The sequence below is a fragment of the Neophocaena asiaeorientalis genome, unplaced genomic scaffold (genome assembly GCF_003031525.2).
Source record: "Neophocaena asiaeorientalis asiaeorientalis breed wild unplaced genomic scaffold, Neophocaena_asiaeorientalis_V1.1 scaffold238, whole genome shotgun sequence".
Taxonomy (NCBI): Eukaryota; Metazoa; Chordata; class Mammalia; order Artiodactyla; family Phocoenidae; genus Neophocaena; species Neophocaena asiaeorientalis.
The window spans coordinates 583,748-610,421 of NW_020174555.1; the positions used below are offsets into that span (position 1 = coordinate 583,748).

General features: G+C 37.9%; 1 protein-coding gene across 1 annotated transcript in view; it reads right to left on the reverse strand.

Moving 5' to 3' along the window:
• The window catches only part of MND1 (meiotic nuclear divisions 1), an 82,293-nt gene that overhangs the window by 34,990 nt on the left and 20,629 nt on the right, over positions 1 to 26,674 (reverse strand). The window contains exon 5 of the mRNA XM_024757483.1: positions 635 to 709. Coding sequence (XP_024613251.1) covers positions 635 to 709 — 75 coding nt within the window. The remainder of the gene's footprint in view (positions 1 to 634; positions 710 to 26,674) is intronic.

Here is a 26,674-nt window from a genome sequence, read left to right on the forward strand (position 1 = left end):
AGTCGTGGAGCGCAGGCTCAGTAGTTGTGGCTCTGGGGCTCTAGAACTCAGGCTCAGTAGTTGTGGCGCATGGACTTAGCTGCTTCATGGCATGGGGGCTCTTCCCGGGCCAAGGATTGAATCCATGTCCCCTGCATTGGCAGGCAGATTCTTAACCACTGCACCACCAGGGAAGTCCGATAGTTTTCAATTTATTCAGTGCCAAGACTCTTAAAAAGCTGACTCTTAAAAATTTACATAAACATTTATATAAGGCTTACTTTGTGCCAGGCTCTCTTCTAAGTGCTTTGCAAATATTAGCTAGTTTAATCACACAATAACTCAGTGACATAGATTTTATTATTCCCCATTTTACAACTGAGAAAATCGAGAAGAAAGAGTTTAGGAGACTTTCAAACCCAGGCAGTCTGGCTCCAGGGTTTATGCTTCTATGCTACACTGCTATACACAATATAATACAATAATAATAAATCTAGATTCACAATTAGGGAATCCTACCAGGTCAAATGTTCACAGCCTTTGCTGTGACTCGCTTCTTTTCTAGTGGGAACAGCATCCTCCTCACAGGAAGCTCGATGCTTTTATTCTTCTATTTAGAATTGACATTATAAAGAATCTACAGATACAAACTTACTGTTTCATGTCGGCCAATTTTAGCTTTCTCGATGCTTTTCTGCAGGTTTGCATGCTTTTGGTTTCCCTCAGATAACTAGAGAATTGAAACAAATAAAATGGTTTGCTAAGATAAACTTGCTTAACATAAAGTTTATGAATCAAGAAGACAAAATGAGATTTGTCTTCAGCCCAAGTCAGTATAACAAAAATGTCAAAGACTAATTTCTCTAACTTGAAGAAAACCAAGTACCATGAATCATTAGGGCAGACTGAAAAAAAAAAAAGTTTAAAATATTTCTTTTTATACTATACAAAAAAGTATACAATATGCTTTCAATCTTTTCTACAGTCTTGATTTATTAGGTTCCCCGCCCCCATCACAAATAACTTGAGGTATATTATTTAGTTAAAAATTTAACTTGAAAGTTAAAAAAAAAATCTGTTTTATATAAATTCTCTCTTCACATTTCATTTCACTTCTGACGAAAGTCTTGTTTGAAACACTCTATACTGTTTCTTATAGGCTGGTAGTACCGTGACCCGCTTCACTAACATAGAGTCAAAAATGAACACATCACTGTATACTAAGTTCTTAGAGAAGAAAAAATCTATTAGATTGTTGCCAAATTTAGGCATGTTTTACATACGTTAAAAGTGAGCAGTTTAAGCATTTTACGAAGCTTAGAAAGTAGTAAGTTATATTGTAAAAGGATTAAATAATACCAGCCTAAAGAGATCTTAGATACAGAATATTCATTAGCATGTGGCTGGGCCCACACCAAAAATGACTGGTTAACTTCAGAACATTGCCTCCCCATCTCAATTTTATTAATCTCACCTGGGCCCAAGATTAAATAAATAATCACAGGAAATTCTCAATACTAAATTCTCCATCACATTTTTTGCTACATAAACTAGTTAGAAATTTTAGACTCATTTGATTGGGTAAGGGCTTTTTAAAAATATATTCCACTCCTCACTAACTCTTGAGTTATGAACATTTGGGAAATAATTAACAAATGGATGAGTAATTTCTTTTGGCTGATTCTAAGAAACTGACCTTTCACTATATGACCTTGTTATATGTAGAGGGTGAATTATATTTAGATACCCTTTTTTTCTTAAAAATCACAAACAGTATCTTCAAAAAGTTTGTAGCTTTACCCTGACTTTGGGAAATGTTCCACTTCTCAATATGCACAAAGGGAATATTGTCAGTTTTCCTTTAATGGCTCTAGTCCCTGATTCTAATCCATAGCATGAACAAGATCCATCTGTGATGCCAAGAAGACACCACTACCAAACCAGTTATACCTCTTCTTGAGAGTAATTATCTTCCTAAGTTAAAAAAACAAAAATCTGCTGTAGAGTTAAGAGCCAAAATAAGCTTTAAAGCTCTAAATTTAGCAAAGAGACCTTGTTCTTTAAAACAAGGGTTCTCACTTATAACACTCTGTTTAAAAGGTTAATATTCTACCCTGAAGGACCCACCTGAAATAATTAATAAATGCATGTAACATCTGAATTCAGGAGTAGAGAATTTTCCAGTGAAAAAACACACACATACATTAGCATAACACTTTTCCATTACAAATGTTTTTAAAATAACCAAGTAGGCAGATGTTACCCAAAAAATGAAGAACTATGTAAAAATTAGCCAATAATTAATGGACATATATCTTAACTCTATTAATGAAGTGTCTCCCCGGTATTGTATGTCTGCTTGTAATTATTTACAACTTAAAAACATTTGAAAGAGAGCTAATTCAGGAATTCCTTAACTCTGAAGATAACCTTATGTATTTTAAATGTGATTTCATGACTCGTCATTTTAAGTATCTTGGTAATGGAGGGAGGCACAATCTAAATGATGTTATCAAATGAGAAGCTTCTGCTAATTATCCTAAGTACTGAAACAATTTGGTTCAACTCAATAGTGAAGGCTTCTTGGCTCTGTTTAGTTCTTAAAATCTCAACTACTGGAAACAATGAAAGCAACTCTTGTGAGGCAGCCTGTGCTACCAGTTTTTCATCTACATATCTCTTAGAAGGAATACTGCTATAGCTCCTAACACATACCTTGGAATTAAACCAAATCCAGGCCTCAAGTGATTAAGAGCTGAGATTTTCAGCCACTCTATAGGTATTATCTAAACCACAAGTTCTGAACTTTAGCACACATCAGAATCACCTGAAAGGCTTGTTAAAACACAGGTTGCTGGGCTCCACCTCCCAGGTTTTGAACAGTAGAGGTCTGGGATAGAGCCTAATAATTTGCATTTCTAACATGCTTCTGGTTAGGGGCACCACACTTTTGAGAACTACTGGATTACACATAAACCTGTTTTCTTGCAGTAACAAACCCAACTAAAACACACAAGATATTAATATATGGGAGAATATTACCTAGTTCATCAGCAAAAAATGAATTATTGCTAAATACTGTAGTCTGAACTAGAAACAAAATATCTCAATATTTCTGTCACTGAAAGAAATACAAAAGCCCACATTTAGAAAAATAGAAAAAGAAGCGATACTCTATAGTTAAGAAAAGTATTCACCACAGGATTCCTTTAAAGAGCAAACTCTCTTGACACATTTCTGTAACATAAAACAAGAACCAACTATATATATTAACACTGTAACAAATCCATTTCCAACTTTCACTAAAGCAAATAATAATTTTTAAAGCCAAGTAACTCAGAAAAAACAGCAGCAGCAACAACAACAAAAATGTCTTGTAATTAGTAAGAACAGGATTTCATCTTTAGACTTGAGGAAGGATCTGACACAATGCTTCTCTTTAATGCATTCCAGACCACCTATACAGATACTCAGGATTCAGAAACATAATGCCAATGTTTTCTAAAGAGCTAATTCACTGCCTGGAGGAACTGCCTTTTCAGAAGAGGAACAGGAAGATTGATTCAAGCTGGCTGCACTGGAATTCTGATTTGCTCCTTTTCAGAAATAAAAAAAATTTCAAAGCATTATGAAAAAAATATAGAGTTTTCATAGGTGGGAAAGAATGTCAAGGAACAGAGGATGGGGAAAAGAGGTAATAGCAAGAGAAACCAGAACAGTCTACTGCTTTATCAAAACTCACGTACGGTATGTTATGGAAAAAAAAGGTTCTATGTCTTGTTTTTCCTTAAAATAACAAAAAAGCAAGGCAGTATAATTTAAGATTTCATATGTTTAAAAACTCCTATTAGTGTATCTACAATTTTAAAATTTATTTTTTAAGGCAATATTCCATTTAGGAATCAATCATAAGGAAACAATGAACACTATAAAGATGTATTTATATATAAAGATGGGAGCTGTATAATTCTCTTAACAATAGAGAAATGTTAAATCATTATTTCACAGTATGGATGTGTCACAATTATGTAGCCAAAGGAAACATTTTAAAAGAACTTTTAATGACACAGATACAGAACAGTTTTAAAAAAACTGGAAACAAAAGTGTCAATACATTTGAGAGCCTATCTATCACCAAAAAACCTCAAAACCCCCCCAAAACTGCAAGAAAGTGCACAAAACTTAACAAATGGTTACCTCTGTATTGTGGAACATACTTATAAATTTTCTATATTATGAGCATATATAACTACTATTTAAAAAATCATTTTCCTGGGAAATGGGGTAGGGGGAGGAAACGAATAGGTGAGGGAGATTAAGAGGTAAAAATTTCCAACTGCAGAATAAATGAGTCATGGGTATGAAATGTACAGCATGGGGAATATAGTCAATAATTATGTAATATCTTTGTACGGTGATGTATTATAACTAGAGTTATCATGGTGATCAGTTTGAAATGTACAGAAAAACAGAATCACTATGTTGTGTAATAGGAACTAACAAAGTATAGTAACTTACAGAAAAAGAGATCAAATTTGTGGTTACCAGAGACAGGGGTTGGGGGGATTGGATGAGGGCAGTAACAAGGTACAAACTTCCAGATATAAGATAAATAAGTACTAGGGATGTAATGTACTACATGATAAATATAATTAACACTGCTATATGTTATATATGAAAGTTAAGACAGTAAATCCTAGTTATGACAAGAAAGAAAAATTTTTTTCTATTTCTTTAATTTTTTTATCTATATGAGATGATGGATGTTCCCTAAACTTACTGTGGTAATCACAGCATGACGTATGTAAATCAAATCATTATGCTGTACATATACAGTGCTGTATGTCAATTACATCTCAATAAAACTTGAAGAAAAAATTATTTTCCCATTATAAGCAATATATGAATATATTTTCAAGAGATTAAAATGAGTACATTTTTGTTTTAAAAGACTCAAACAACAGAAGTATTTAAACAAATTCCCCTTTGCTCTCCACCTCTGCACCATCACCACTACCCCCCTCCTAGGGAGGGACCCCTATAAAGTTTAGGGAGCATCCTTCTTGTCCCAATTCTTTTGCTTCATATACTGATATGATGAATGTGGAGAAGATGTCAAACACATGGAATTATTCTTTATGTTTCATGTCAATCAACATATTTTCTAAGGTCTACTTCATTTTCTAAAAAATAATTTTATTTTTTAGAGCAGTTTTAGGTTCACAACAAAATTGAGTGGAAGTTAGAGAGAGCTCCCATATAACCCTTGCCTCCACATACACACAGGCTCCCCCAATCATAATTCTCCAGAGTGGTACATTTGTTACAACTGATGAACATATACTGACACATCGCTATCACCCAAGGTCCATAGTTTTCATTAGGGTTCACCCTCGGGGTTGTACATTCAATGGGTTGTAACAAATGTATAATGACATGTATTCATCATTATGGTATCATAGAATATTTTCACTGCCCTAAACATCTTCTGTGCTCTGCCTATTCACGCCTGTCTCCCCCCAGCCTCTGGCAACCACTATCTATATAGTTTTGCCTTTCTAGAATGTCATGTAGTTGGAATCATACATTATGTAACCTTTTCAGATTGGCTTCTTTCATTTAGTAATATGCATTTAAGGTTTTTCCATGTCTTTTCACGGCTTGATAGCTTATTTCTTTTAATCATTGAATGATATTCCATTGTCTGAATGTACCACAGTTTTTTTATGCATTTACCTACTGAAGGACATCTTGGTTGCTTCCAAGTTTTGGCAATCATGAATAAAACTGTTATAAACATTCATATGCACATGTTTTCCACGCATCTGAGTAAATCTCGAGGAATGCAATTGGCTTCTCCGTACTGCTACACTTATCTGTCCATTCTTACACAACTAGCAAGTTTTAATTACTGTAGCATTATATTTTGATATCTGATAGGGAAAATCCTACCCCATTGTTCTTCCTTTTTAAATACTTCCTTGGTCTTTCTTGTAGTTTGTCTACTACATGAACTTGAGAATTGTCCATAAAAATCTAGTGGGATTTTGGTTACCATAACATATAAATGACATAAATTGATGCTTTTATAGTTGAGTTTACTTATTCATGAATATGTTGCTCCATTTACTTAAGAGTTCTTTCATGTCCTTCAGTAGGGTTTTGCAATTTTCTTCATGTTTGCCTTGCCCATTTCTTGTCAGGGTTTAATCCGTTTTTTGTTTTTTTTTTTTTGCGGTACGCAGGCCTCTCACTGTTGTGGCGGGAGAGTTGCGGAGCACAGGCTCCGGATGCGCAGGCTCAGCGGCCATGGCTCACAGGCCCAGCCGCTCCGCGGCATGTGGGATCTTCCCAGACCGGGGCACGAACCCGCGTCCCCTGCATCGGCAGGTGGGCTCTCAACCACTGCGCCACCAGGGAAGCCGAATACTGGTTTTGGTGCTGAGGGATAGGCAACGACCCCAGGTATAAGCCTGTCACTGTATGAATGCTCTTCTTCACAGTGGTTGATTTCAAGTGTTGAATCAGGATAAGATCAAGGTCTTTTGTTCAATGGTTGTGGGAAACAACTCTCTCCTGCCCTCTGGATTGTCAACTGTATAGCTACAGGGAAGCAAACAAACCAACTTACTGCTGGCAGCCATCTTAGAACCATGAAGAAAGCCAACTTGAGGACAAAGGCATTACACAAAAGGCAAAACCAAGAGAAAGAGTCAGAATCTTGATTAAATTATGCCTGAAGCATGCTCTACTTTTGAAATATTTTAATTTAAATGAGCCTTTAAATCAATCTCACCTTTATCCTTCACACCAAGTAAACTCGGTTTTTCTACCTTTACCACAGTAAACACTGTAACTGTTACAATGGATAAAGCTTTAACAAGCTGGCCAGCTATGAAAGCTGTGAAATATTTTGGAAGACATCAAATTTAAAAGATTCTTATTCCTCTATATTGGGTTATAGAACTAAGTCTTCAAGAATAGGAATGAGTAAAGTAATATATACCAGGAAGGCTCTTCATTCAATAAACATTTATGAAGTGCTCACTATACACACAGTTACAATACTATTGGCTCAAACCTTTTCACTAAATAAATATAGTAACAAATAACTCAAGGCATGTATGAGCACTGAATGTCTGTTGAGTATTTCTGAAATATTTTCCTTATGCTACAAGACAGTGCTCATTAAAAAATAACACTCCATGAAGCTAGTAAAAATATAGCATATTAATATTCCATTTAACCAGGAGATCAAATTTCCAGCAATCCAGCCCTGTGGAACACACTAAAGAACCTGAGAAAAGTATATCAGGAATCCTAAATAATGGACACAGGAAAAACATGAGAATCCCATCAGGAAAGCAACATAAAGGGAAAGCGAAGCCACTCAGTAAGTGCACACTTGAGGAGAATTCAAACACCCACACATAATAACTGCTGAAGATGAGATCATGGTAATCAAACATTACAGTGTAAAGAAACGAACTGTTAGAGCAGTGCACAACGAACAAGAGATTAGCATTCCTTCAACTAGAAATATCAGGAATATGTTCAATAGGGTTAAAGTGATAAAAGGAGAAACAGAAAGCTAAAGAAATTACAAGAAGAAAAAAGCAAGATTTGAAAATCAACTATCTGAAAATGAACTATTGTAGATGAACTATTTTTAATTTCTAGGAAGCAGTAAAAAATATTAAGAAGTAGTAAAGAGATACAGAAGATATAAAAAGAAGCTCCAACAGAAGCCTTCTGGTATCGTGAGAATGAAGTTAGAAGTTGTGACTATAGTCAAAGCCTTATGCAGAATCCAATTAGAAGTCATTCAGATATTTTGAAAGCCAAAGCCATGCAAAATCCAAATGATACTGGGAGGGAAGTTAGATACAAAATTATGGAGGAACATAGACTCATCAGACATGAGAACTGGGTTCTAATATGACAAACTCAGAAATGAGGGCTAAGTAGTAGGGGCTAAGAATTGTCTGCCAACTTCCATTTTTTCTTAGTAACAGGACCTCAAACAATAGTGAAAATAAATAAGAATTATTATCTTTCAGTGCTGTGGGCAAGCATATGTCCTAGATAGGGAGTCTGTTAAGAAATCCATCTGAGAAGAAAATCCAAAATCCACTTGGTGGAAGGGCAGCCTGAAATTATTTGGAATGACAGAATTGTTTAACAAGTAAACTTTTTCAAATCAAGGGGAGATTTAAAATTAATTATAAAGATGAGCAGATCTGTATTATTAATATCTTTGTGTTAAGAAATATAACCTATACATATTTTGCATTGTACTCATAGGGTAAAACCATAGAAGCAACTTAATTCCTCCCCCACATCTGCCATTTTAGAAACAGCTCAGTGAGGGAAGTACTTCCTCTGCCACTAAACGAAGAGTTGGGAGTCCCATGACGTTTTTCATCACTCTAAACCAAGATCTACAATTATTTTAAGTTGCCAAACAAAGCCTTAATTCAGAAATTAGAATGTCTAACATAATAATCAACACTCCAAATCTTGATTTAAAGGTAAGACTTCTCTCCTTTTCAGCAACTGCTGGCTGCCAGTGGGTTTTGCTGGAAAGGGTGCATTGTCCTTTTCTCTTTCCTGGCCTAGAGTTTCTGTCCTCCCTTTAGTCCACTGACTGAAGTTTCTGCCTCCTGTTCCCCACCTCTACCAAGCCTGGAGAAGGGGAGAGAGAACAGAACAAGTAAAGGGGACCCGAAATATCTTACTGTTAGGATGTCTCAGTGCTCTCTGAGCCTGACATGTTTGCTGAATTCTTGCATGGCTGCACTCCTGGGTTCTTTGTAGTAAGAATCCAGGGTTCCACTATCTGTAATCTCCATGATGCAGAAGACACATTTTATTGCTCTGGGGGCTACACAACATTCCCGCTCACCGTCCCCCTTCCCTAGCTTGCCTCCTACCCACTTCCAGCCTGGCTTTTCAGATTCATTCCACACACACGCACACACACACACACACACACACACACACACTCTCTGTGTTAGGTTTCAATGCCCTCTGGAACAGAATGTAACGTGCCTCCAGATGGGCTCTTGTTCTCTCACTTTTGAGTGTTGGCTCACATGTAGTCCACAGGGGCATTCATGTATGCAAAAAACTCCAGGATTGCTGGCCCATTCCTTACTTTTATGTATTGTAATAATTGACAGAATCTACCAATAGATCTACATAGATGCTAAAATCAGCAAATTACTTTTACATAAGGAATTGCTTATTTTCCTATTGTCTCTCAAGAGCACTGGGAAATGATATGCTCACATTTCACTCCTAACATTTATGAATACTTCTTGTGAGAATTAAGACTGTCCACTATTGAAATTTCTAATACAAATGTTAACTTAAATACTACTTAAAATGTTTTGATCCAATAAGTTATTCAGTTTAAGTAATTTAGTTTCATTAGAATCTACTCACTGAAAATACAACAAATTACTTGCTAAGAAGCATCAGTTAAAGAGCTTAAGTTAAGTTCAAATATGCGTTATAATAAACTTCACCTTAAATTTATAAAGCCAAAGAAAAAGTCATAAAGAGAAAACAGTGCTGAGAAATAGTGGCTGAATAACGTAGCTGCCCATAAAGGCTTTTATCTTTTTAAGAGAATGATGCTCTTCTTTTTTTTTTTTTTCATCTATTTCTGCCTCTTACAGTGAAAAGATTCAAGAGAACTTGTATTTAAAGGATTAAGAAAGCAAACGAAGGCCTTCTCTTCCACAGCCTAAGCAGCTTTAGCAGAATGAAGAGAGCAACCTAACACATTTGGATGGTATAAACTAACTCAAGAGCTGAGAGCAGCCAACCAAACTAAGATCTGTGGCAAGTTTAAGTGTTAGAAATCACTGAAAACGTAAAAATGTATTTAACTTTAAAAACTATAATAATTTAAAAAATTTAAATTGAGGTTTCTTTGCATCCAGTCGAAGTTTTTAAAAAAGTTATAGACTAGGAAATTTATGGTTATAAATAAATATAAATACTACGGAACCTGAACAAAGCCCTATATTTGAATCTGATGAAATGCAGGCCTGGAAGTTTGGACCCATGCCCTTTGGTCAAGTAAGAACCATACTTTAAACAAAAAAGCACCCAACTAATAGGGTTATTTTTGTGAAACTTCTAAATATATAAAACAGCCAGATACACTATGAACACTGAAATATTAAAATGTACAAAATACTGATATACTTTTTGAGGGCAAAACAAGACAAATGACATTAGGGCTATCCCAGGAAGCTAAGGATATATATGACTTTGACACTGCCACCACCTGGTGGCATGACACTAAAATTGTAGGTCCAGTTTTTTGTGAAATAAGTCTTTCCAGATTGGCTGATTTGGGGAGAAAATAGTTATGAATGAGAACAGCTGTTACAAACCTGTAATCCATATGAAGCACAGAAGAATGTTTTGGGTATGGTATAGGGAATTCTATATCTCTGGAGTCAGGCTTCTCAAACTCATCCAGCAAGTAAATCCAATAGCAAAGGAGAATAATTACTGGAGGAAGGTTCAGAAGCCTAGCCCAAAGCTACCTACTACAAAAGCAAAACAAACAAATATAAAAAATAAATCACTGAAATCTTAAGTTCTATGGTAAAAATTCCTTCAAGTTTCAAGCTGTTATTTAAAATTATTTACTAATAAAAATCCTGTCTACATACTTCCCCCACCTACCCACAACTTTTGAGTCACTCAACCTCAACAAATATATTTAATTCTTGATTATCTGAGACAGTGGAGAGAATAAAAACATTCAATTTAAAAGACATGACTTTTGGGTTTCCCTGGTGGCGCGGTGGTTGAGAGTCTGCCTGCCGATGCAGGGGACATGGGTTCGTGCCCCGGTCTGGGAAGATCCCACATGCCGTGGAGCGGCTGGGCCTGTGAGCCATGGCCGCTGAGCCTGCACGTCCGGAGCCTGTGCTCCGCAACGGGAGAGGCCACAACAGTGAGAGGCCCGCGTACTGCAAAAAAAAAAAAAGACATGACTTTTAAGTGCTTAAAGATATAATTTTGCAGATCTTGTTAATTGCATGTCTAAAGCCTTTTGTTCTTTGTAAACAGAACTCCAACTTTGTTCAGATTGGGATGGCAGTGTGCTCAGAGAGAACGGGTCCCCTCCCATTTAACAGGTCCCAGAGGTTAAACTATAATGGCTAACCCTTCCAGCATGAGCATGTATCTCAGACTTGGCCAATGAGACAATAAAGGGAAGCCTATTAGGGAAAGGGGGCATTCTGGGATTTTCCTCCTGGATAGAAAGAGAGAGATGTATAAGAGGAAAGCCCATCATTATTCCTGCTTTGGACACTGTCATGGGAAGATATAGCTGCTGTAGTAGCTACGTGCATCCAAAAAGGGAAAGCCAAAAACCATCAGAGAAGCCAGTCCAGACCTCTGATATCAATGTGTTCGGGGGGAAGGCTCCTAGACCAAGTATACAATAGCTAGGACTGAGACTAGGCAGTGCTGTATTGATTTACTCATTCATTCAATAACATGTATTTTGTTTCTATGTGTCTCAGTAACTGCATTCCATGCTGGGGATAAAACATGGTTAAGATATCCCTGCTCTCAGAATGTCTGCTGTGGTAATACGACACATAAAGACTTCACCCTATAAAAGAAATATATGTAAGAGAGACAAAGCACAAAGTAGTACTGAACTTGCTGAGGAGGGGATAAAAACTTCCCAGAAGAAAAGATTTCTGACATAGGTCTTAAATATCTCTGGTTAATGGACAGGTTGGAGTTTGTTAGGTAGACAAGTAAAAAGAGCCAGCCAGGTGCAGCATGTGAAAACACAAGAAATAAAATGAACAGCATTCAGGAAACAGTGTAAACAATTTGGTTAAACTGGTGTGTAGGGTTGTAGAAGGATAACAGCAGGTTATTAGTCTGGCCAGTGGCAGGAGCTAGATTACAAAGAGCCTTAAAGTCAGGTTGAGGAATCTGGACTTGTTATTCAGGAACAGGAAACCATCCAAATGGCATTAAAAGACACTACTACAGCAGATGAAAGAAAGTGAAGACTGGAGACAGGGAGTTCAGTAAAGACACTAATTCAAAATTCTGAGCCAGAGATAATGAGAGTCTAAGCCAAGACAGTAGCAGTGAAGATGGAGAGGAAGGGAGAGATTTGAGAGATATAACTATGTTGAATCAGAAGAGTTTGGAACCCACTGGGTGTGGAGAAAAGGGAGAGAAAAAAAAAAATCTAAGTTAACTACCAGGTTTCTGGTTTGGGCGACTAAGGGGATAGTAGTTTCAGAGTCTATAAGACACAGAGGAGCAGGTTTGGGTAAAGAACTGAGTTTTGAACAAACTGAATGTGAGTTGCCTGCCAGCCATTCAAGCAGGGATGTGTAGTGAGTAGCTGAATACACAGGTGTGAAGTTCAGTGCAGAGGTATAGGCAGGAGATAAAACCAGGGAATGAGAAGTATACAGGTGGCAATGGAAGCCATAGGAGTAGATTAGACCTCCCAGAAGAGTGTGCAGAGCTAGGGAAAGGAACTGAGGATATAAGGCTATGGTCCAGTCTGTGGGTCCTTAGTTTGTCAAGAGTGGCTGCCTGGCTTTGAGGGCTTTCCCCCCGCATTTCAAATATGTTAACAGAAAACATGTATTTACTTAAGATAGGGCTACAAAGGCTAGCTTAAATCTCAGGATTTAAATTCTTCTAAATGGTAATTCTTCAAAAATGAGACTCTAATGGAAAGAATAAACTCAATTAGGGAGACTGGAGTATTATTTTAAAACCTAGATTTATATCAACTAAGTATGTTAGCAATAGTTATTTCACATCAATTTTGAAAAGCTTTCATTGGTGTCATATGTATCTCTAGTTTAAAAAAATGGGAAAAAATAACTTAAAATGCAATGGGGAGCAGAAATAAATAAAACAGAGACTAAGCAAAATAGAAAAGATCAATAAAACTAAGAGCTGGTTCATTGAAAAGATAAATAAAACGGATAAACCTTTAACCAGACTCATCAAGAGAAACAGAGAGAGGATTCAAATAAATAAATTCAGAAATGAAAAAGGGGAAGTTACAGACACCACAGAAATACAAAGGATCATAAGAGATTACTATGAATAATTGTATGCCAATAAAATGGACAACCAAGAAGAAATAGATAAGTTCCTAGAAACACGCAATCTCCCAAGACTGAACCAGGAAGAAATAGAAAATATAAATAGACCAATTACCAGAAATAAAATTAAATCAGTAGAAAGAAAGAAAAAAGTTTCCAACAAACAAAAGTCCAGGGCCAGACAGCTTCACTAGGGAATTCAACCAAACATACAAAGAAGAATTAATGCCTATACTTCTCAAATTAATCTAAAAAATTGAAGAGGAAGGAACACTTTTGAACTCATTCTATGAAGCCAGCATCACCCTGATACCAAAACCAGACAAAGACACCACAAAAAAAGAAAATTATAGGCCACTATCATTGATGAACATAGGCACAAAAATCCTCAACAAAATATTAGCAAAACGAATTCAACAACAAATTAAAAGGATCATAAACCATGATCAAGTGGGAGTTATCCAAGGAATGCAAGGATGGCTCAATATCCACAAATCAGTCAATGTGATACACCACATTAACAAATTTTTTATTTTAGTTTTTTAAAAATTTATTTTATTTTTTTAATTTTTGGCTGCATTCGGTCTTCATTGCCGTGTGTGGGCTTTCTCTAGTTGCAGCAAGCAGAGGCTACTCTTTGTTGTGGTGCATGGGCTTCTCATTGCAGTGGCTTCTCTTATTGCAGAGCACAGTCTCTAGGCACATGGACTTCAGTAGTCATGGCATGCGGGCTTCAGTAGTTGTGGCATGCGGGCTCTAGAGCACAGGCTCAGTAGTTGTGACACACGGGCTTAGTTGCTCCACAGCATGTGGGATCTTCCCAGACCAGGGCTTGATCCCGTGTCTCCTGCATTGGCAGCCAGATTCTTAACCACTGCACCACCAGGGAAGCCCCACATTAACGAATTGAATAAAAATCATATGATCATCTAAACAGAAGTAAAAAAAAAAAAAAGCTTTTGACGAAACTCAACAACCATTTATGATAAAAAACCCTCTCAACAAAGTGGGTATAGCGGGAACATACTTCAACATAATACAGGCCGTATATGACAAACCTACAGACAACATACTCAATGGTTATAAGTTGAAAGCATTTTCTTCAAGATCAGGAACAAGACAACAATGCTCACTCTCACAGCTTTCATTCCACCAAAAGATTGTTAGAACTAATAAAATAATTCAGTAAAGCTGTAGGATACAAAACTAGTATAAAGTATCTGTTGTGTTTCTATACACTAATAATGAACTATCAGAAAGAGAAATTAAGAAAACATTACCATTTACAGTTGCAGCAAAAAGTGTAAAACATCTAGGAATAAATCTAACTAAGTAGATAAAGACCTTTACTTGGAAAACTATAAAACACTGACAAAAGAAATTAAAGACAAAATATACCATGCTCATGGATTGGAAAAATATTGTTAAAACGACCATTCTACCCAAGGCAATCTACAGATTCAAAACAATGACTATCAAAATACCAATGGCAATTTTCACAAAACTAGAACAAAAAATTCCAAAATTTGTATGGAAACACAGAAGACCCCAAATAACCAAAACAATCTAAAGAAAGAAGAACGGGGCTTCCCTGGTGGCACAGTGGTTAAGAATCTGCCTGCAAATGCAGGGGACACAGGTTCAAGTCCTGGTCTGGGAAGATCCCACATGCCACGGAGCACCTAAGCCTGTGAGCCACAACTACTGAGCCTGCATGTCTGGAGCCTGTGCTCCACAACGGGAGAGGCCAAGACAGTAATAGGCCCACGCACTGCGATGAAGAGTGGCCCCTGCTCGCCGCAACTGGAGAAAGCCCTTGCACAGAAATGAAGACCCAACACTGCCAAAAATAAATATAAATAAATAAGTAATTTTATTAAAAAAAAAAAAAAGAAGAACGAAGCTAGAGGTATCATGTGCCCTGACTTCAAACTATACTGCAAAGCTACAGTAATCAAAACAGTATGGTACTGGCACAAAAACAGACACATAGATCAATGGAACAGAATAGAGAGCTCAGAAATGAATCCACACACTTAAGGTCAATTAATCTACAACAAAGGAGGCAAGAATATACAATGTGGAAAAGCCAACTCTTCAATAAACGGTGTTGGGAAAACTGGACAGCCACATGTACAAGAATCAAACTAGAACTTTTTCACACCATATACAAAAATAAACTCAAAATGGACTAAAGACTTAGATGTAAGACCTGATATCATACACCTATCAAAGGAAAACACAGGCAATATGCTCTTTGACATGGATCTTAGCAAGATATTTTTTTGGGTATGTCTCCTCAGGCAAGGGAAACAAAAGCAAAAGTAAACAAACGGGACTACATCAAACTAAAAAGCTTTTGCACAGTGAAGGAAACCATCAACAAAACAAACAGGCCACCTACTGAATGGGACAACATACTTACAAATGATATATTTGATAAGGGGTTACTATCCAAAATATACAAAGAATTCATACAATCCAACATCAAAAAACAAACAACTCGATTAAAAAATGGGCAGAGGATCTGAACAGATATTTTTTCCAAAGAAGATATACAGACGGCCAACAGACACATGAAACGATGTTCAATATCACTAATCATTAGAGAAATGCAAATCAAAGCCGCAATGAGATATCACCTCAGACCTGTCAGAATGGCTATCATCAAAAAGACAAGAAATAACAAGTGTTGGTGAGGATGCAGAGAAAGGAGAACCCTTGTATACTGTTGGTGGAAGTGTAAATTGGGGCAGCCACTATGGAAAAGGGTATGGAGTTTCCTCAAAAAATTAAAACTAGAACTACCATATGATCTAGCAATTCTGCTTCTGGGTATTTTTCCAAAGAAAATAAAATCACTAATTCAAAAAGATATATGCATTCTTATGCTCTTTGCAGCAATATTCACAATAGCCAAGATACGAAACAACCTAAGTGCCCACCACCGATAGATGAATGAATACAGAAGATGATACACACACACACACACACACACACACACACACACACACACAGGAATATTACCCACAAAAAAGAATGAAATCTTGCCATTTGCAATGACATGGATGGACCTAGATGGTATACTAAATGAAATAAGTCAGAGAAAGGCAAATACCATATAATTTCACTTATATGTGGAATCTAAAAAACAAAACAAATGAACACATATAACAAAACAGAAAAAGAGTCATAGATACAGAGAAGAAACAGGTGATTGTCAGAGGGGAACGGGTGAGGGACGAGTGAAATATGTGAAGGAAATGAAGAGGTACAAACTTCCAGTTACAAAATAAATGAGTCATGGGGATGAAATGTACAGCATGGGGAATATAGTCAATAAAAATAAAGATAAAATGGGGCGCTTCCCTGGTTGTGCAGTGGTTAAGAGTCTGCCTGCCAATGCAGGGGACAGGGGTTCAAGCCCTGGTCCAGGAGGATCCCACATGCTGCGGAGCAACTGGGCCCGTGTGCCACACTACTAAGTCTGCGCTCTAGGGCCCGCGAGCCACAACTACTGAGCTCACGTGCCACAACTACTGAAGCCTGGGTGCCTATAGCCCCTGCTCTGCAACAGGGGAGGCTGCTGCAATGAGAAGCCTGCGCACCGCGACAAAGAGTAGACCCCCCCACCACAACTAGAGAAAGCCCACGCACAGCAACGAAGACCCAACGCAGACAACAATAAATAAATTAAAAAAAATTTTTTTTAATAAAATGGGAATAAAGCAATAGAGTCATGAATCTAAAACACAGCCTGTATCAGTGGTCCCCAACCTTTGTGGCACCAGGGACCAGTTTTGTGGAAGACAACTTTTCCACGGACCAGGGGAAGGGGGTATCATTTCAGGACGATTCAAGCGCATTACACTTATTGTGTACTTTATCTCTATTATTATTACACTGTAATATATAATGAAATAATTATACAACTCACCATAATGCAGAATCAGTAGGATCCCTGAGCTTGTTTTCACTTGCCACTCACTGATAGGGTTTTGATATGTGTGCAAGCAACTGATTTATTATGGCCTCTATGCAGTCAAACCTCTCTGCTAATGATAATCTGTATTTGCAGCCACTCCCCAGTGATAGCATCACTGCCTCAGCTCCACCTGAGATCATCCAGCATTAGATTCTCATAAGGAGCATGCAACCTAGATCCCTCACATGCGCAGTTCACAGTAGGCTCCTATGAGAATCTAATGCCACTGCTGATCTGACAGAAGGTGGAGCTCAGGAGGTAATGCGAGCAATGGGGAGCGGCTGTAAATACAGATGAAGCATCGCTTGCTCGCCCTCCTGCTGTGCTGCCTGGTTCCTAACAGGCCATGGACTGGTACTGGTCTGTAGCCTGGGGGTTGGGGACCCCTGATCTAAGGGAGTAAGTATGGAGAAGAAAACATCCTTTAGAATGATTGTTGAAGAACATGAAGTGGAGAGAAGAAAACAGTAGTAAACGAAAGCAGAATGGTCAGAGAAAGATTAATTATCAAGAGTAAAGAGCTCTAAGAGACAGTCAACCTCATCAAAACTGTTAGAAGGAAGGGGTTATGAAGAGAGTAAGGCAGAAGAATGGCACTGAAAGCATTAAGTGTTGGCACTAAAAGCAGCGAAATTTCAGAGACGAAACTGAGGCAGCAGGCAGCAAAAGCAAAACAGAATTTGCTACCTTGTCTCCATTCTATAATAGTGCCTGCTCGTTTCTCTTTTGCTGAACACACATTAATTAATTCAATTTATTTATGGTCTAGTATTTGCACTAAAATATGAATTCACTGAGGACAGGGCTATGTCTTAATCTTTTTTTGTTTTGTTTTGTTTTTTGCGGTACGCGGGCCTCTCATTGCTGTGGCCTCTCCCGTTGCGGAGCACAGGCTCCAGACGCGCAGGCTCAGCGACCATGGCTCACGGGCCCAGCCGCTCCGCGGCATGTGGGATCCTCCCAGACCGGGGCACGAACCCGCGTCCCCTGCATCGGCAGGCGGACTCTCAACCACTGCGCCACCAGGGAAGCCCTATGTCTTAATCTTTTTATTTCTAGCACCTAGCATGGTGCCACAGTACATGCTGAAGGATGGTGTGTGCTTCACAAGAACTTGCTGAAGGACCGAATGGCTCCCCATTTTACTCAGGATAAAAACCATGTGATAGCATGGATGGCCTTACATTGCCTGGCCACCTTCCCACTTTATCTCTCTACTCTGAGTTCTACTACTCCCTTTCACTTATACTTACTCTAGCCAGACTGGCCTCTTTGACGTTTCTTAAACTTACTGGGTATGCTGGTGTCTTGAGGCCTTTGTGTTCGCTGTTTTCTCTGTCCAAACATTGTCTCTCTCTGGATGTTTCTCCCCACGATATATTCACAGGTTAACTCCCTCTCCTCCTTCAAATCTCACTTTCTCAAGGTCTACTCTATTTTAAATCTGCACCCCACCCCCCAACTCTAGTACTACTTAAAAATTTTTTTTCACATACCCACCACTTTTTCATACAATACATAGTTTGCTCAGTGATGTTTATTGTTTGATGTCTGTCTCCCTCCACTAGAATGTGAGCTCCACAAAGGTAGGGATCTTTGTCTGTTTTGCTCACTGATGCATGACCCAAGCACCCTGAATGGTGCCTGGCCCAGAGTCTGCTCAATAAATAAACACATGAGTCACAGTGACAGACAGAAAATGAGAGTCTGCCAGAAGGTGTGGTGATACTTTCTCAGCACTGTGAGTATCTGAGGATATTTCAAATTCAGATACTGGAAAAATCCAGGAAAGGAAGAGAAAGCTGGTAAGAAAGAAGCAACGGAAAACACATAGACTTGCCATAGGTGTGATCGAGCACAGGTGGCCTTGGTGAAGAAAGTAGGGATAGGGGAAGTAGAAAAATAAATGAACGTCTGTATGTGAGAAAGTTTGAAAAGCTAAGACCTGATGCTCTCAGTCTTTTCCATCAAGTAGAATGCAGTATCAAAACTCCAAAAAGAACTGGTAATTTTACTTAAGAACTACAAATAGGAAGTAGCTTTGTAATTTAGCTTATTAAGAGGAGAAATGAAAAGTTGCCAACTGTTTACCGTTTATATATATATGTGAACTTTGCGATATCAAATGCTACAAAAATAAAAGTTCCTTCTTATCTGGAAGAGATAGTAAAAATTATAAATCAAGAATGGAATCATTAAAATGTCTAGTGGTGACTTGTAATCCTTATTGAAAATTATTTGAAGAGGTAATATCCAATACAATAAAGACAGAAAGAACTTCCACTGAGAAAAACTGGCTTGATTTTGATGTCTATTACTTTTCACAGTTTTATTTCCTAAGAAAAGTCCATTTTGAAACATTAGTTAAGCGCAATTATGGAAGTTTATAATGTGATTATGCCATTAGGTGATGAGCCTCTGGCTTCCTACAGGAAATCAATGGAATTCTTGTCTCATTAACAGAGGGATATGGAGCTTTGACATGGGAGAGGCAAATATAAAACTTTTTGAGAGAGACAGTTGCACTATCTTCTATGAAACAAATCAGTTTATTTTAATAAACTGAACATAACCTGATAATTCTAACTAAAGAAGCAAGTAATGTCACTTCAAAAAATTGTCACATTCTTCTTCATTTTCTTTTTGCTTTATGTAAATAAAAACAATGACGAGCAACAAACTACAAATGCAACAAGCCATACAGTCTCTGTGTACTCTCCACTGTCGAGCCACTTACCTGTTGTAATAGCTACCAATGACTGCCTTTAGAGAGCCAGGCCTGTAGAGGATGCAGTATATACATGACCTCATTGGAGGTTTTGATATTGCCATTTTACAGATTAAGGAACTGAGATCCAGAGAGATTAGGTAATTTGACCAGGTAGTAAATGGCAATATTGCTGGTTTAATCCAGGTCATCTGGATACCAAAGCCTATGTTTTTCACTGAGAATCCTGTTCCTCTGGGCATCATACTAATACATTAAATTTGTTAACTTTCTAAATACAAATACACAATGTCCAGAACAATTTCAAGGGAGGCATCTCCAAGGGAAAAAACAACTATAATTTGAGCTATAAAGCATATACTTAGCTAATATCAATACTTTTTGTTTTGCTTTTGGCCGTGCCGTGCGGCATGTGGGATCTTAGTTCCTTGACCAGGGATCAAATTTGCGCCCCCTGCATTGGAAGCACAGAGTCTTAACCCCTGGACCGCCAAGGAAGTCCCCTAATACTAATACTTTGAAACAAGGGACTAGAATAAAATGGTATTTTTGATCAAGAAGAACCTTTCAATGCAGAAACTAAAATTTCTAAAATAAATAAGAGCCTCTGATATTTAAAAAATCTCAGCAGACAAAGTGTGAACACATATCAATGAAGATATATTTGTACAGCAAAAATAGCAAAAAAGAGATTATCTATACAACAAATAAGATATTGGTCAAGTATTTCCCTATTTCAAGGATATATAAAAGCACAAATATTATTTTGTTGATGCCTTGCATCACCCCTACAACCAAACGGGAAAAAATCAACGATAAAGCAGAGCATTTTCTGTATAACCCATGTATTCACAGGGAATAGGCTACGTAACCATTAAACACTTTTATCTGATCAATCGTGCTGCAGTTACAGAATTTATACTCTCACAAAATAACATCCTATTTATAACACTATGCCTGCAGCCAACCCTTTTGGTTGACTGACTCATCTAAGCCGTCCCCAGCCTCCTTCCTCCCTTTTACCCACTTCCAATCCTAGTCTCCTCTACAGAGAGATGTGACACTGTTTCACTCTATAGATGTAAGCCAAAGTCTGTTGGAGAGCTCTGAGAAAGCTTTTGTTTTCCTGCTAAGAGAGACAGACATTCCAGCAGCTTCCCTTTCCCCTCTTCCATACTATTCCTCAGATATGACAAGAGGAGCCGTGGCAGCCATCTCATGACCATGATGGAAAAGCCAAGAGGACCACAAAGATGTGGACATACCACTAAGCCACCAATCAACATTAACAGATACCTACCTCTAGACTATATGTGAGAAAAATAAACTTCCATTTATTTAAGCCACTGTTAGTCAGATATTCCATTATTTTTATTTATTTATTTAGCGGTACGTGGGCCTCTCACTGCGGCAGCCTCCCCCATTGCGGAGCACAGGCTCCGGACGCGCAGGCTCAGCGGCCATGCCTCACGGGCCCAGCCGCTCTGTGGCATGTGGGATCCTCCCAGACCGGGGCACGAACCCGCGTCCCCTGCATTGGCAGGCAGACTCTCAGCCACTGCACCACCAGGGAAGCCCTCCATTATTTTTAGACAAAAGCATTCTTGATCAAACAAACAGCTTTCAGGCTAACAGGAACATGGTTTAGAAGCTGGTCAGTTGTCTGATGTGTTCATTCATTCGTTTACATGGTTAAATGCCTACTTTACACCAGGATTTAGTACTAGGTTTTGGGGACAGAAAGTTGAATATGGCTTTTAGCTTGAGACACTCAATACAAGAGGGAGATGTGTAAATAAGACAAGTGTGATAAATGCTCTAACAGAGCATGAACAAACTTCAATGATAGCACAAAGAGGAACCATGAGATTTTTTTCTCATTGTTGTTTCAAAAGTCAAAGTCTAGGTTTAAGTCAGAAAAATATAAGACCAGCCAGAACCAGTCCTGTTCTGTCCTCTTCAAATGACAAACTGAAGACAGGAGAGGCAGGAGAGTCTAAGAGGAAAGGAAGAATATTAGACACTGTTGAGGGTTTCTGATAAGGGCCCTTATCTACCCTCTCTGGTATTGTAAGATTAACTACAAATACAGATAGAGGAGTACAACTAGAAAACCTGGAGGGCATAGGAACAGAGAAAACCTATCACTTCCTGTCTGGAACCCTGGGAAGAAGCAGCCTCACAGGTACTGTCCACACCATTATGGCACAGGAGGTACAAAGAAGCACTCTTGCTTCTGTTTTCTGGAGCCGAGTGGGTCTGGGACAGCGGCTAGCTGGGCAATTTCACAGTGCACACGCCTTATGTGGCCTCCATACTGCCAGCGGAAGCATCTTTCTAAAATAAGGTTCTGACTGTCTCACTTCCTACTCAAAATTCTTCAGCTTAGATACACAGAGCCCTTCATTATCAGGATCTGCCTACCAATTTAGCTTTGGCTCATTCATCCCTCACGCACAACTGAGTGGTGCAAAACAACTCAAGATTCTCTCATACATTATGTAGTCTATACACATCTATCTGGTCTTGGCATATAATAACAAAAGCTAAAGCACTTACTATGGATTAGTCATTGTTGTAGGCAGTTATATACAACACATTTAATTGTCACAACTACCCTGTGAAGTAGGAAATATTACGACCACTTTATAGACGAGAAAACAGAGACACAAGAGGTTTCTAGTAAATGGAAGAAGTTGGATTTGAATCTAGAGAGTCTGGGTCTAGAGTCCACTCTTTTAAACCACTGTGCTATACTGCCTTAACATACAGGTCTCTGTACTCAGAATGCCCTTCACCCTCAACTCCCCTGTGGACTCCCATACATCTTTCCAGAATGAACTTAAATGTCTCCTTCCTTAACTGTAAAGCCTTTGCTCAGCAGAACTAACCTTCACCCACTGCCATGCTCTTCCATGTTGTACATTACCACACCATATTGCAGAGATTTGTTGACATGTGTGTCTACTGACTAGACTGAAGTCCTGGAGGACAGGAACTACCTAATTTATCATTATATCCCTCTCATTAGTCACAATGCTTGCCATAGCAAGCATTCACTAAACATTTACTGAACTGAATGAATTTCAATAGAGGTAATGCCTATTTTTATTCAGAAACATTTCAAGTTGTCCACACAGCCCAAGAGTGGACTTACTCCCTATCCACTCAGTTTTACCAATAAATAATTCCATATACGGATGGTTCCCAACATGTGATGGTTTGACTTACAATTTTACAACTTCATGATGGTGCAAAAGCAATCCACATTCAGTAGAAATTGTATTTGGAATTTGGATCTTGTCCCAGCTAGTGATGGGCAGTACATACTCCCCGTGATGCTGCATGCTGAGCAGCAGCTCCCAGCAGCTCCCAGACAGCCGTGCCATCACCGGGGTAAACAACCAACATGCTTACAACCATTCTGTACCCAGACAACACTTCTGTTTTTAACTTTCAGTATTCATAAATTACATGAGATATTCAACACTTTAGTATAAAACAGGCTTTGTGTCAAATGATCTTGCCCAACTGTAGGCGAATGTAGGTGTTCTGAGCCCTTATAAGGTAGGCTAGGCTAAGCTATGATGTTCGGTGGGTTAGGTGTATTAAATGCATTTTTGACTTGCCATAGTTTCAACTTCCCATGGGGTTACTGGACGTAACCCCACTGTAAGTGGAGAAAGATCTGTACTCATTTCTAAAAACTGGTAAAAAGGTTTTTTTACTACCTTCCACTAGTAATAAATAGGTTGCAAACCAGAACTTGGTGAAGAACTAAGGAAGATCTCAGCAGAGCAAGAAAACAAAGTGTATGATTTCTGTAATTCTGACCCTTTAAATTTAAAAAATCAGTTAAAAACTGCTACAAAGACTTGCTGCAGCACTGATGAAACTCTCTGAATCAGTGGACTGTTATCAAGAACTAACTTCACATCTTTTGTTTCCTCTAATTCTCATTCACTTCCAGCCTCCAGAACCATGAGAAATAAATGTCTGTTGTTTATAAGCTACCAAATCTGTGGTATTTTGTTACAGCAGCCTGAATGGACTAAGATAAACTCTTAAAACTGTCCCTGGCTGAGTGCTCAGTAAATTCTGGCTACCGTTACCACAACAGCATCAGTGGCTCCCTCTGTTCCCCTCAGTAATCTCCTCCATCCATCTAAATCTAGGCAACTTTCAGCTCAAAATAATCATTTCTAAGAAGTCTCCCTTAACTATATAGACTATTTTTCATAAAAGCTAATTAACATCTTTTCATTAAAAGTTAATTAACTATGTAAGGTATTTATCTTGCCCTACCAAGTGAAGTATAAATTATCTCAACATGAAACACATATTCTATTATTTTTATATTGCTCAAAGAACTTAGCACCAAGCATGTACAGAGGCACATAGTGAATATCTGTAGAAGAAGTTAATACAATCCACACACAGTTGATGGTTTATTTGCTATCTTAGAAAATGTTAAAGAGAAACATAAATTATAACCATGAGGATTTTTAGACTGTCTTTAATAATGATCAACATATACAACCTAAAGGCAAGAGAGAAAAAAAAATGTCTCTTGATTTAATTTTCAGACTTGCTACAAGAATGCCCATTCTCAAGAGACAAGTACATTCCTGTATATAATTGGAATCACTGGCAGAAGCAAAGCAGAACAGAACGATAGGAAAAAAAAAATTAGGATCTCCCTCTCTCTAATCTGGAAGTAATTAACAAGAAACTCAAAAGAAGTTAACATTTTACTTTGGCAATATGTTGAACAAACTGATCTTTCAGTGCACTTGAATTTGGAATCTGCTTCAATTCAAAATTAACTGAGTGACTTCTATCTTTATATAAATCCCACCATCTCTTGCAGCATTTTTAATCTCTATCACTCATTCAGGCAGTCAGCCATATAACACTTTTCACTTTTCATTTTATTATTTCATGTGTATATATCTTATCTTCAGCACAGGTTACAGGTTCTTTCTTAACAAAGCATGTATCTTGATTTCTACTTTTTCGAATTACCTCCAGTATCTGGTAAAATGTTTTGCACACAGTGGACCCTCAAATATTTGTTCTAACTGAACAAATTAGTACTCCTGGGTGAGTACTAATTTAGTCAAATCTCCAGCCACTACATAACTGAGTGCCTATGTACACTGGCACTTTACATACACCACTTAATCCACTCAACCCTTTGAAGTAGATATAAACATTTTTTTACAAATTGGGAAACTTTAAAGGTTTCAAAGAGCTTAAGAAATTTTTCCAAGATACTTACAACTAGTAAAAAGTGAAACTCTGATTTTAATCCATGTTTGATTTCTAACTACTTCTCTTCCCATTAAGCCATATTGCTTCTCTAAAATGATGAGCGCCCTTCAAAGCCATGGTTGAGGGGCATAGTATAATATTGACATTCCCTCTTAAATTTCAGTGAGAGAATAAAGTAGGTTTAGGTTGGTGAAATGGTACTGAGTTTCTTTTTTAATTTTTGAATTTTATTTTATTTTTTATACAGCACGTCCTTATTAGTCATCCATTTTATACACATCAGTGTATACATGTCAATCCCAATCGCCCAATTCAGCACACCACCACCACTACCACCCCCGCCGCTTTCCCCCCTTGGTGTCCATACGTTTCTTCTCTACATCTGTGTCTCAATTTCTGCCCTGCAAACTGGTTCATCTGTACCATTTTTCTAGCTTCCACATATATGCATTAATATACGATATTTGTTTTTCTCTTTCTGACTTCACTCTGCATAACAGTCTCTAGATCCAACCACATCTCAACAAATGACCAAATTTCGTTACTTTTTATGGCTGAGTAATATTCCATTGTATATATGTACCACAACTTCTTTATCGGTTCATCTGTCAATGGGCATTTAGGTTGCTTCCATGACCTGGCTGCAGTGAACACTGGGGTGCATGTGTCTTTTTGAATTATGGTTTTCTCTGGGTATATGCCCAGTAGTGGGATTGCTGGATCATATGGTAATTCTATTTTTACTTTGTGAAGGAACCTCCATACTCTTCTTTATAGTGGCTGTATCAATTTACATTCCCTCCAACAGTGCAAGAGGGTGCCCTTTCCTCCACACCCTCTCCAGCATTTGTTGTTTTCAGATTTTCTGATGATGCCCATTCAAACTGGTGTGAGGTGACACCTCATTATAGATTTTTTTTCATTGTAGTTTTGATTTGCATTTCTCTAATAATTAGTGATGTTGAGCAGCTTTTCATGTGCTTCTTGGCCATCTGTATGTCTTCTTTGGAGAAATGTCTATTTAGGTCTTCTGCCCATTTTTGGATTGGGTTGTTTGTTTTTTTAATATTGAGCTGCATGAGCTGTTTATATATTAGCTTTGAAGTTTCATTAGGTCTCATTTGTTTTTATTTCCATTACTCTAGGAGGTGGATCAAAAAGATCTTGCTGTGGTTTATGTCAAAGAGTGTTCTTCCTATGTTTTCCTCTAAGAATTTTACAGTGTCTGGCCTTACATTTATGTCTTGAATCCAATTTTGAGTTTATTTTTGTGTATGGTGTTAGGGAGTGTTCTAATTTCATTCTTTTATATGTAGCCGTCCAGTTTTCCCAGCACCACTTATTGAAGAGACTGTCTTTTCTCCATTGTATATCCTTGCCTCCTTTGCCATAGATGAGTTGACCATAGGTACATGGGTTTATCTCTGGACTTTCTATCTTGTTGCATTTATCTATGTTCCTGTTTTTGTGCCAGGACCATATTGTCTTGATTACTGTAGCTTTGTAGTATAGTCTGAAGTCAGGGAGTCTGATTCCTCCATCAGTTTTTTTCCCTCAAGACTGCTTTGGCTATTCGGG